Source organism: Mustela erminea, chromosome 5 (genome assembly GCF_009829155.1).
Source record: "Mustela erminea isolate mMusErm1 chromosome 5, mMusErm1.Pri, whole genome shotgun sequence".
NCBI lineage: Eukaryota > Metazoa > Chordata > Mammalia > Carnivora > Mustelidae > Mustela > Mustela erminea.
In genome coordinates, this window is record NC_045618.1 from 61,200,673 (window position 1) to 61,212,058 (window position 11,386).

Below are 11,386 nucleotides of genomic sequence, written 5' to 3' on the forward strand. Positions count from 1 at the left end.
AGCCATCCCATGGCACAATGTTCCTAGTCTCGTTCAGCAGATCAGTTTGTCCTCCACCAGTGCACATCCTGGCCACATCTGAGCCACAGGTTTTCCCTTAAAACCAGTGAACATGTATGAGTGCACATGCATTGAACCCTTTTCTGCCAAATCCACCCAAACCCCACAGGCCTTACCTGTGGACACCCCTTACTGGTGGCCAGGTCAGCACAGCGCAGCAAAATGGCACTGCCATCTGGTGGCCAGAGTGAGAAATGTCGCAGAGGGTTGAAACCCAGTCCCTAAATGATAAAATACTCCTGTGGCCCCTGCACAGCTGGATGGGAGGACAGTCAGGAAACACCTTCCCAGACCACTGGTCCTTGGAGCCTGCACTGCCAGCCCCAGGACCAACACATACAGGAGATTTCCAGTTGGCTAATTGCCCAGAGGACGTAGCCTTGGGCAACAGCCCAAGACTTAGCCTCATCCCGAGATACTGGCTCAAAATGAACCAAGAGAAGCCCTTGACTTAGACTCCAAGGCTTAGAGCATTAAAGAAATCTTCCTTGTCAGGTCTCACTTTGCTCTTTTCTATTTTTCAAGACACTTCACCCCTAGCCTCTTTTTTGATCTTCACTAAAGACAGGGCAAGCACATTTTATCACTAGCCCATTGGACAGATAAGAGAACTGACGTCTAGAGAAAATCACAACCTGTCAAAGATCAGGGATAGACCCAGGACTGGATCACTAATACCAATGCCATGCCCCTTCCACAAAGCCACAGAGCCTGAAGGTTGAGAGCCTCCAGCAGCAGGGTGGGGAATGGGCTGTGTATTTGCAGCCAGGCTCCCCAGGAGCAGGGCATTTTCCCTCCTCTGCTCAGCAGCACCCGCTAGAGGTGAACTAGCCATTTTTCTGGACTGAGGCCAAGTTTCTTTACCTAATTGATGATCTGAAAACTGCTGAGCCTGGGAGCGGCCAGGAAGTAAGAAACAAGAGAATTTAAGACCTTCCAGTGATGGTGGGGATGGGCAGACGAGTCACCTCAAAGTGACTGCATACGGCAGCTTGCTCTCAGTGCTGCCCTCTCTCCACAGGTCTCCCCAGTGCTTCGAGACTTCCTGGAACGGATGCTGGTGCGGGACCCCCAGGAGAGAGCCACGGCTCAGGAGCTCCTGGACCACCCTTTCCTGCTGCAGACGGGGCTGCCTGAGTGCCTGGTCCCCCTGATCCAGCTCTACCGCAAGCAGACCTCCACCTGCTGAGCCCACCTGCAGAGCGCACCTGCCACCAATACCCCCAGGCAGGGGACACTGGGCAGTCAGCCCACCGGCAGGGCCCGCCTGCCTCATTCTCTCAGTATTCTCTCCAAAGATTGAATGTGAAACCCCACCCACACCCTCCTGCCCTTCCGCCCACTGGGCCAGGCCGGACCTGCCCCTCGGTCTCTCTCTCTCTCAAGAGAGTCCCCAGTTGCCTTTGGGATGACGGAGACCCCTTCTACAGGATGACCCTTTGTCATTTGCACAGGGATATTTCTAAGAAACTTGGAGACCAGCACTCCTGGCCACTATGGCCAACCCAGCCGAAAAGGCTGCTGCAGTTTTTTAAAGATAGATGTACACAAGCATCCCAGGCTACCCAAGAGGGCAGACTGCTGGTCTTCCCCAGGATAGCTGCTGTTCTCCGCTCCAACTCTAAACCCTGGGGTCTCGAGAGGGCCACGGGGAAGGTTTCTACTGCCTGAAGCTGTCTTCCTCCCTCGTGTCTGACTTCCTGAAGGTACAGTCCAACCTGCACCTGCTTCCCAACTCACCTGCACTGACATCCACTCTCCCTGCACAGCCTGCCCCAAAGTGTGACCAGCCTGCTCACAGGCCAGGGAAGGAGGTGGAGCGTTGCTCTGGGTAAAAGAGAAAGAATGGAGTTGGTGGTAAACGTGGTCTCATGTTACAGTGTGGAGAGAACATCACGTGCACGTGCACATGTGTGTGTGTGTGTGTGTGTGTGTGTGTGTGTGTGTGTAAGTGACAGATGGTCACTCTGACAGCTTGGCTCCCTTCAGGTCACCCACAGCCAGCTTCTGTAAGGTTTTCCCAATCTTTCTGCCACTAAGTTCTACTCCAAAGGGACCTGCTTTCCTGGCCTGGCTTCCCACCTCCCAAGTCCTTTGCTTCTACCTGACCAGCAGAGAGGTCTGCATTGAGTCTAATACATCCTAGGGGGTTGGCAAATTTCCAAGTTTCTCCTCTACGCTGGAGTCCAAGAGCCGAGACAGGAATGGTGAGGGAACACACTGTGTTTTGGCTATGAGCTTCCTCTCAATAACCAGGTCATCAAGGACCTGTTCTTTTCAAAATCTTGGTCTGGGGGCAGGTGAACCACCTCCTGGGGCCCCATCCTGTCAAGAAAATGGGTACCCCCTTTGTGCAAACCATTTGCCCTTGCTCCTTCCCTCCGCCCTCTTCCCTCCCCACCTTCAGGGATATTGTGAGTCAGGGAATCCAGGGAAGAACTTCAGGTGTCAGGACCCTATCTAGATAATATTTTTAGATTCCTCTGCTCCCCAATGGCCTGCTTTGGGGCCGGAAAAAAAAAAATTGCAAGGACTTTTTTAAAGGTCAGAGTTTTAAAAAACAAAAGCATCTTCCCTAGAAACTTTTGTGAATTGTTTGCACTTGTGCCTGTTTTAAATTAAACTGAGTGTTCAAAAACCTCTGGGCTGTTGTCTCTGAGAATGGAGCCAGGCTGTCTTCAAGCTGGACACTTGCAGTGGGGGTCTGGTTGCCCCCTTCCCCACCATGTAAGCTCCCCAGCAGCCACTCCAAGTCCACAGAAAACCCAACTCCCTGGTGGCCTGTGGGCCCGTGAAGGCAGATAAGGAGGGAAACAGGAAGTGAAAGGCCCTCGGGGCTGAAAGAGCTGAGAAGGAGACGGAGCTCTCCTTCCAAGGGACCAGAACCCCGCCAGGAAGGCCCAGGGCCATGGGCTGTGCTTGCTGGTACCAGAGGGGCTCCGGTTATAGCCACCAGGGCTATCACCACTTTCTGCCTCAGTGCCCCCCTTCTCCCTTTCACTTCTCACTCTAAGGCAAGTCAGAGGCTGCTCTCCCCAGGCTTTCCCTAGGAAGTGGCCTGGAGCTGCTTCCAGAGAGAAAGCAGTCTGTTTCGGTTCTCAGAACTGAGGGGTTATCAAAGAGCAGTTTGGTGGCTGAAAATCAAGAGACCTTGGTGCTAGTCCTGCAGGTAGGGGAGGTGGCTGGAATTCTCTTTCAAGTTCTAGCTCTGACTCTGGTTCCAGCACTGCCTTCCTGAGAGCTCATCCTGCGTCCCCCAGCCCCCTCCACTCCGCTCCCCCCACCCCAGCCCAGGGTTCAGGGAAACCTCTCAGGCAGCATCCAGGAGTCATGCCGACCTTTTCCTGCTCTCCGCAGCAGTCCCACCCAGACAGCTGACCTGGTCGGAGGGTCCTAGTCCACCAACTCAGTCCTGCCTCCAGGATGCAGCTGCAGTGCCTAGTGGGACAGGCAGGGATGGAGGCTGACGGAAGATGGAAGCTTGCCAGGAAGCAAGCACACCCTTCTGCCACCCCAAAGGGAGCGCCCAATCAGGAGCCGTTGGCAAGGCAAAGAGAGGCCAGTTCTTGCAACTGAATAATACTGGATTTATTAACTATTCTTCTGAGTTCTAATAGTCCTTCCACCACAGTGTCATTCCAAAAGCGTATGTGTACGTCACTTAGCCTCCTACACAGACTAGTTCTGAGCTTGATGTTAGGGTACCGAGATCCAGTAGCCTAGACAATTCTGCACAATGATGAAAGCAACAAGAGTTGGGGAAAGAAAACGGTTTAGAAAAGTCTCTTCTAAAGTGGAGTGAGCTCGAGAGGACCCCAGCCCAGCGTCAAAGCTCTGGGGCTGACAATGAGTAGGAAGAGCAGGAGAGCAAAATGCAGGGACACAGGGAACTTCTGCACAGAGCTGGGCCCAGTAAGAATCTGCAAGAACAGCAAGTCAGTCAAACACAATTCAGTGCAGGCAGGAAAGATCTGCTGTGGTTTTTTTTTTAAAGAACATTGCTTTCAACCACCAAGCCCTTGGCAATTTGGTGGAGAGGAGCCCTCATGGTTGTTTATTCAATAAGGAAGGAGGGCCCCAGGGTGACAATGAACCAGAAAGTCACAGGTCAGCAACATTTGAAAGATGACAGCACCTCCTACCTAATGTTCAACCAAGACCTTATTGTGTTCTGAAGAAGCCAAATACTTGTATCCTTACACCATTAAAAAACTCCATGAAGGTGGCACCTGGGTGGCTCAGTGGGTTAAAGCCTCTGCCTTGGGCTTGGGTCATGGTCCCAGAGTCCCGGGGTGGAGACCCACATTGGGCTGTCTGCTCAGCGGGGAGCCTGCTTTCCCATCTCTCTGTCTGTGCCTGCCTCTCTGCCTACTTGTGGTCTCTGTCTGTCAAATAGATAAATAAAATCTTAAAAAAAAAAAAAACACCTCCGTGAAAATTAAACACAGGGAATAAGTGAGCAAGCCAGGATCAGGAAACAAACAAACAAACAAAAAAACCGAGTTTGTACTTGGGATGTCCAATTATCCCCCATCCCACCCCAGATCCTCTCCTTCTGGCTTTTCAAGTGCATCTGTATTGTTCCACCGCCCAGACAGTGGTACTGAGGAGAGGCAGGTGTATGGGAAGAAATGAGTAGGGGGAGGGCAAAACACCCCAAAATGAAAGCAAATCTCATCAGAAGAAACCAGTGCAGGTCCCAAGCTTCAGAAATTATAAACAAGGGGTTGGAGACTCCTATTGTTCAGAACAGAGCAGAAGCTCTCTGAACTTGGGAGCCTTAACTTGGAAGATCTTGGGGTCCTTAGTGAAGACAGGTCTGGGCTCCTGCTATTCCAAATCCGAGTTTTTGTGTTTACTGTCCCTCACTTCACTGCTGGGAAATGACTTCAAGTATCCGGATTTAACATACTACTAGAGGAAGAGGGTTCCATGGGTCAATGCACACAGAGGGAGAAGTACATTGCGACGATCCCTAGTAAAACCAGAAGTCCAAACTGCTAGCCCGGGCGCCGCGAGGAAAGCTCAGCGCTGCCACCAGGGGGCACCAGAGATCACGTCCAGCGCAGGGCGCGGGGAGAGGGCGCGGCCTTGCAGACCTTAGGGAAGTGGAAAGATTTGGGAGGAGTCTGACACCTACACCAGGCCCGCTCACCTCCCGGACCAGTATCTCAGCACAGATCACTCTCGCTCCAGGCAGTTTCCTTAGAGTTCACGTGAGAAACCTTCCGTTCTGCAAAGGCGTATAGATCGACGTCTTGAAAGGACCCCACTTCAGACGGGTGAGGCGCTGCACGTTCAACCTTCAGGGTTCACAAAGAGAGCCCCCAAGCGCCAACGATCCTGCGGGCTGGACGCACAGATACCTGTGCTAGCGCTTCCGCAAGATCTTGGGGCACGCGTTCTCCAGACCGGCTAAAACTCTCCCCACCCCCGCCAGCCTCTCAGGCCTGCACAAAGGGGAAGGCAGAGAGGGAGGGGAAGAGGAAGGAACCTGCCGGGAAAGGGCATTTAACCACCTCTCCACGGTTGCCTCTGACTCACTAATCTGCCCAGTAATGAAGCTGGGCTGGGCCGGCGTCCCACGCGCCTCCTCGGCAGAGGCAGGGGTCCTTGGTCTCGACCTCCAGCATCCATCATCCGCCCTGCCCTCCATTAACGGCCCAGCGAGAAGCAGGAGCCCTTTAACAGCCCCCTTCCAGCTCTCTCAGGAGTTTGATGTAATTTAAACCCGGACCTGCGGCTCGTGTGGGCTTCCCGACTCCCGCGCGCCGCCGTTTAACGTGGCAAACACTTCAGTCAATTATCCCCCTCGCAGAGCTTCTATTTAAAGAGATATTGTCAGGTTCTTAAGCCTCGGATCAGACCCGCTGCTTTCGGCTTCATATACAAAGACTCAAAACACGAGTTCTTTGAGGATTGGAAGAAATACAATTAAACCAAGCCTTCCCAACCATTCCACCCTAGGGGGGAACCCACGTGCACTGCCAGGGGAGCTGGGAAGTGGTGGGAGCAGGGAAGGGCCAAGTCCTTTCCATTTCAGGCTCTAAGAGTGAGAGGAAATAAGGCTGGACCCTGAGGGGTGAGACCTCAAAGGTAAAACTCAACTGCCGCCCAGCTGAAGCTGGGCTCAGGTGCTGGGAGCTGGGCTCCACAGGCGTTGCTGTAGTCCAATGACCCCACATCATGAAGCTGAAAACTGGGTCTGCCGGTGGGAGCTGAAATTACCCAGAAGCTATTTCAGGGGACAATTAGCCTTCAATACCAGGGCCTCTCCCACCCCTAAATATGATCTCATCTTCTGGAGGCAGGAGCTTTTCCCCCAGAAAACCTTAACCTCCAGATTCCTTCATAATCAGCCCTCCTGTCCAGAAGGGCTCAAAGACGAGTCTCCTTGCTTTCTGTCTCCAACACCTAGGAAGGGAGACTTCAGTAGCCTCCGGCATTCCGGGGCACATCACTAGGCAAAGCGGGGAGACTAGGTCTTTGTTCTACAAGTCAAGCTCTTCTGCTGCCTGGCTGCCGATGTATGAAAGGGGTAAGGAGGAGGTGACCCAGCAGGAGTCGGCAAGGCTCAGAACCGAGCCTTAGGGCTCAGGGTAGGGGGTCCATCTTCCTGGCTGAAAGGCTGTCTAGTCTCCAGAATCCATCTTCTATTCCTCCCCTCTAGGACAGGAAAGGTACGCTGTAGGGAAGGTGAGAGACCTAGGCAGGGAATACCGACAAGCACAAATAAATAAATAAATAAAATAGGGCTTCTTTTCAGAGAGAGGATTAGGGGTCTTGTCTGGGCAGTGGGGACAGATTATGGGATCACAGGCCAGGGAAACTGCTAGGAAAGTGAGGGACTTGGAAAAAAGAAATCCCAGCAGAGGAGAGACATAAGAGGAGGAGGAGCAGGGCTCAACCTCGACGCTGTTTACCGCTGAGCGTGCAGCACCACGGCCTCCGTGTCCCCCTGCCAAGGCTGAGGCCCAGGCACCGAGTGGGGCAGAGCGTTGGCCTCTAATTCCGCGCCGCTCTCGGGCCCTGAGGCCTCCCCGACCAGGCTGGGGATGTCTGGAGCTGTGGAACGTCGGCGCAAACCCAAACGGCCAGAGCCGGGGCCGCCCTCCGGGTGGGGGCTCAGGCCAATGGGGGCTTGCACTAAGGTCGGAGGCGCTCCCTCCAGCACCTCCTGCGAACGCCACCGCCCGGACCCTGAAGACTGGGGCGAGTGTTGTCGGGCCATCAGTGCTCCCGCCCGCAGCCGAGCCGCTTCCTCCTCGGTTACAGCACCCAGCGCCAGGCTCATGCTCCGGCCCAGCTCGGGCCTCTCGCTGCCCTGTGCGCGGTGCCGGCCGGAGCCCTTGCCCCCTGACCCAGCCTCGCCGCCATGACCGTGGCCGCCGGCAGCTCGCGCAAAGCGCGCCAGGAGAGGCCGAGGTAAGCGGCGGGGGCTGGGTCGTCGGCGCTCCGGGCTGGGCGCGGGAGCCGGACGGCCGGGGGGGCTGTCGGAGTTGGAGCCCCGGGCCGCGGCGGCGGCAGCTGCGCGGCCCCAGGGCCCGGTGAGGGCTTGCACGCAGGTCCCGTGGCCGCGAGCGGCTGCCAGCTGCAGCGCCGTGAGACCCGCTCGGTTGGTGCGGTCGAGGCGCAGGCCTAGGCGGCGGAAAGAGCGCACCAGGAACTCGAGCACCGCCCCGTGGCCGCACGCCGCCGCCCACATCACTGGGCTGTTGCCCGCCGAGTCGGCCGCTTCGGGGTCGCCGCTGAACTGCACCAACAGCTGCACCGCGTCCAGGTGGCCGCGCTCGCACGCCAGGCTGAGCGCTGTGCGGCCGCGCTCGTCCCGCAGGTTCACGGCCGCACCCTGCTCCAGCAGGAGCCTCACGAAGCGCGAACGCAGCGCGGGGTCCGGCAGCCCCACCGCCACCATGAGCGGCGTGCGGCCCTGCTCCGCGCGGCAGTCGATGATGCTGCGGTCCAGCGCATCCAGTACAAAGCGGGCCAGGTGCACTTTGCCCGCTTGCATGGCCTCCAGGAAGGTGCGCGTACCCGCTCGGGGGCACAGGTCCTTGGGCTTGAGCATGGCCCCGGCCGCCGCTCCTAGGCGGCCGGCAGCTCCGCACGGGGGCGCCCCTGTTCCCGCGCCCCGCTGGGCTCTGGGCCCCACTGGTGCTCTGGTGTGGCTCCCTCAGCGCGTGGGTGGCTGCAGCCGAGGGTCCCGACGTTTCCACTCTTGTGCCCCAGCGGATCCCTTTCCCCCGCCGCTTCTGGGCCGCACGCCTGGCGTCTCGCAGCTCCTTCCCTGGGCTTCCCGCCTGGAGGTGTAGGTTGCTTGCTACTCTGGGCTCCGCGCCTGGCCCGCCACGAGACTACGGGAGCCAAAGCTCGGCCCCCTTCTGTCTGTCCCGCTGTTTTCCGCTTGCCCGGTGCCCCTCCGCCCCTTGTGGCTTGGAGCCGCGCCACTCACCCTCACCCGGGACAGCCCCCGCTCCCCCGATGAGACGGTGGCGCCCGCCGTGCGCGCCTGCATCCAGCCCTGGCGGGGCGCGCCGCTCCTCAAGCTGCTGGCGCCGCTCCTCCGCCTCCTCCCCGCTCGCGGGGGCCGGGCCACACCGGGGCGCTTGCTCCTTACTTGGGGGGCTCAGCGGCGCGGAAGTCGCCGCCTGCCTGCTTATCTGGCTTTATAGCCTCGGGGGTCTCCATGGCAATGGCTGCCCGGGAAGCGGGCTGAGCCGTCAGGGCAGGAGCGCACCCGGCGGGAGAGACCGCCCCTGACCCCCACCCTTTCGTGGGCCACGAAGTCGGGGAGCGGCTCCTCCTCCGCGCTCCCCTGGGGCTGCCGCGGCAGTTGCGGGGCGCGGGCGGTGGCTGCTAGCTGAGGGGCCACATGCACCAGGCCAGGCCAATCCCAAAGTCACAGTCGTCTCGTCTCGTCTCCCCGCTCTCCGCCCCTACCGGAGTCGGTGCCCTCGGAGCCTTACAAACTTAGGACCTCGAGCCCGTCGAGGAAGGCGGAGGACTGCCTCCCAGCGATCCAGGAGGAAGGAAATGGGACCCCATTAGGGCAGAACTGACCATAATGGAGCTGGGTGGCGGCGGCAAAAGGCGAACCGCGAGTAATTGGCGGGGGTGTGGGGGTACCTGCGCTGCGCGCGGGGTGAGGGGCGCTTATTCTGGCTGAGAACTGCCACTCGAAGTGTAGCGAATCACGCACTCGCATACAATTGTTCCTCCCGCACACGCTCGCTCGGAGCGGGGGTGGCGGGGAGACTGCGCCCTCCAATCTCCGACGTCTCCAACCCCGACCACGCGCCCGAGCGCCGGTTCCCGGCGGCTGACAGGCGGGCGGAGCCGAGACGCGGCGGCCAGGGCGGGCGCCTGGGGATTCGAGAGTGCTGCTGCCGCGTTCACGACTCCCCCGCGCCGCCTCCCCACCGCTTCGGGGCCCGGCCGCCACCCCGGAAAAATGTGAGAGACCTACGCAAGGCTCCCCTACGGTCCTCGTCTCCCTCCCAAGCACAAAACCACCCCCAGCCCACCGGGCTCTGATTTTGACTACTAGCTGACCGCATTGGAAGGGAAGGAGAGAGCCAGCGTCACTGGGGGGTGGAAAAACCGCATCCCCTCTCCCTCCTGAGGTGGGGGGCAGTGGTGCTCAGGCCTGTGTTGAGGGGAGTCAGGGCTCCTCAGAGGGGGCTGCCGGGGTGGGGGGTGGAGGTGTATAGGGGTAGAATGAATTATTTGTGAAGTCTAAAGAAGTGAATCAGTTATCAACTCATAACAGAATTTACTGAGACTTTTCCCGAGCTGGGCATTGTGTTCCCCAGCTGTAGGAAATACAGAAGCAGAAGCTCAGTTCTGGAGAGAAGAGACCATCCCTCTCAAGCTGGAAGACAAGATCAGCATAAAAGTGTAGAGGCTATCAGCAGAGGGCTGGCTACACCTGGTATATCCAAACAAAACCAAGCCACTGCCTAGAGGAAAAGGTAGAGCAGGGTGTGAGGTGCTCCGGGACAATCTGGAGGTGTTCTTCAAGGATGGGGGCGGGGGGAATCTGGCTTCCAGGAAATAAGGAAGACATTCCAGACAGGGTTCCTGAAGCAAAGACATGGAAGCAGGAAAAACACCTCTAGGGGACAGTACTGAGAGCTGCTTTACCAAGTACCTTCCTATGGAAGATAGGCAATGAGGGGAATGATAAAGCTGTTGTGAGGCTGGGCGGAGCCATGATAAGATGCTGTCTGGGAAAAGGTTCTGGGCAAGGAGAGGATTCGCCTTTGGGAAGGAGACAGTGGGCCCAGATAGGTGAGTGGTGAAGAGCACACAGAGCCCTGCGCTGCAGGCTTCTTGCTTTTCTCTAGCTCCTAGGCTTCAAGGATGCCCACCTAGCATCTTGGGCACAGCCATGGAGCAGGGTCTCCCACTTCCCTCTATTCTGCGGTGGGGGGGGGGTAGTGCATGTGATGTATGCCTGTATATACTGTCAAGCCCCTACCCCCTTTATCATTTTTGCGTTCTCTAATCCCCCCTGCTCTGCCCATTTTCTCTCATGGTGCCACGGAAAGGGCACGGCATTTGACCTCAGAATTAAGTCCCAGCTTGAAGGCCTTCCTTCTCAGCAAAACAAAGCCCACAGTACTATCTCTGCCTGTTTTAGGCAAGATCAAGCTAGGGAGTGTCAGGGAAAGAGCTGTAAGATTAGGTTATTCAGAGTGTAGAAAGCCACGTCTCACCCCCAGACGTGGGGGCCTCACCTGGAGTGTCACCCTGGGGGGGACACAGACTATCCAACCCCAGGAGGGTTGCGGGAAAGCTCTCCTTCTACTCAGATATCAGAAGAAAGACTTTCTTCCCTTCATGAATCAATTGCCCTTTTCTGCAGCATGAGGGAAATTGCTTTCTTCCTTTCCTTCTGTTTCCAGAGTCAGAGAAGGAGGTAACCCTGGAATCTGTGTGTGGCAGGCCAGCCTGACAAGCTGGAGGTCACCCAGTGCAGGGAGAGGAGAAAAGCAGTGGGAAGATGGCATGGGTGCCTGCTTGGTCCTAAAGAACCAGGGCCCCTCCTCTGTGAGCTTCTCTGAGACAACTCTGCCTCATTTGTGTCCCTCCTGCTGGGGTGGAGACAGTTGCAGGGAAGCTGAGGAGCGGAAGCAGGGCCCTGTTAGGGCCTTGCCCTAGACTGGCCCAGAGTGCCCTGCTGGCCACTGTCCGGAAGGAGCAGCCAGTGCATTTGCTCCAACTGGTACCCCCAGCCCGGCCAGGCCTGTGGTGGGATGGGATGGTGGCAGGTCTCAGGCCCCAGAGCCTTTGCTCTGACTTTTCCGTAGGCTCAGTATGTTCT

General features: G+C 57.4%; 2 protein-coding genes across 7 annotated transcripts in view; one reads left to right on the forward strand and one right to left on the reverse strand.

Moving 5' to 3' along the window:
- Positions 1-2,698, forward strand: part of PAK6 (p21 (RAC1) activated kinase 6) — a 36,419-nt gene extending 33,721 nt beyond the window's left edge. For 4 of the 5 annotated variants that reach the window (XM_032343264.1, XM_032343266.1, XM_032343268.1 and 1 more), the window contains one exon: positions 1,082-1,249. In XM_032343264.1, coding sequence (XP_032199155.1) covers positions 1,082-1,249 — 168 coding nt within the window. Of the gene's footprint in view, positions 1-1,081 lie in introns of all 5 variants that reach the window. The other variant, XM_032343269.1, reaches the window with a different exon arrangement.
- A 1,734-nt stretch (positions 2,699-4,432) lies between these two features.
- Positions 4,433-8,801, reverse strand: ANKRD63 (ankyrin repeat domain 63). Of its 2 annotated transcripts, XM_032343270.1 has the most exons (2): positions 6,984-8,801; positions 4,433-6,765 (listed from the first exon to the last, which is right to left on the reverse strand). In XM_032343270.1, the coding sequence occupies exons 1-2, from the start codon at positions 8,126-8,128 to the stop codon at positions 6,714-6,716; spliced, it is 1,197 nt and encodes a 398-aa protein (XP_032199161.1). In that variant the 5' UTR covers positions 8,129-8,801; the 3' UTR covers positions 4,433-6,713. The 2 variants fall into 2 exon arrangements, with proteins under 2 accessions (XP_032199161.1, XP_032199162.1); XM_032343271.1 differs by lacking the exon at positions 4,433-6,765 and having other exon boundaries at positions 6,819-8,801.
- Positions 8,802-11,386: the final 2,585 nt, after the last annotated feature.

Excerpts from the sequence above, each read along its gene's own strand:
- ANKRD63 (XM_032343270.1), bottom strand. The coding sequence starts at position 8,128 with ATGCTCAAGCCCAAGGACCTGTGCCCCCGAGCGGGTACGCGCACCTTC. Across the intron at positions 6,766-6,983 it reads GTGGTGCTGCACGCTCAGCG|GTCTCTCACCTTCCCTACAG; the intron begins GTAAACAGCGTC and ends TTCCCTGCCTAG.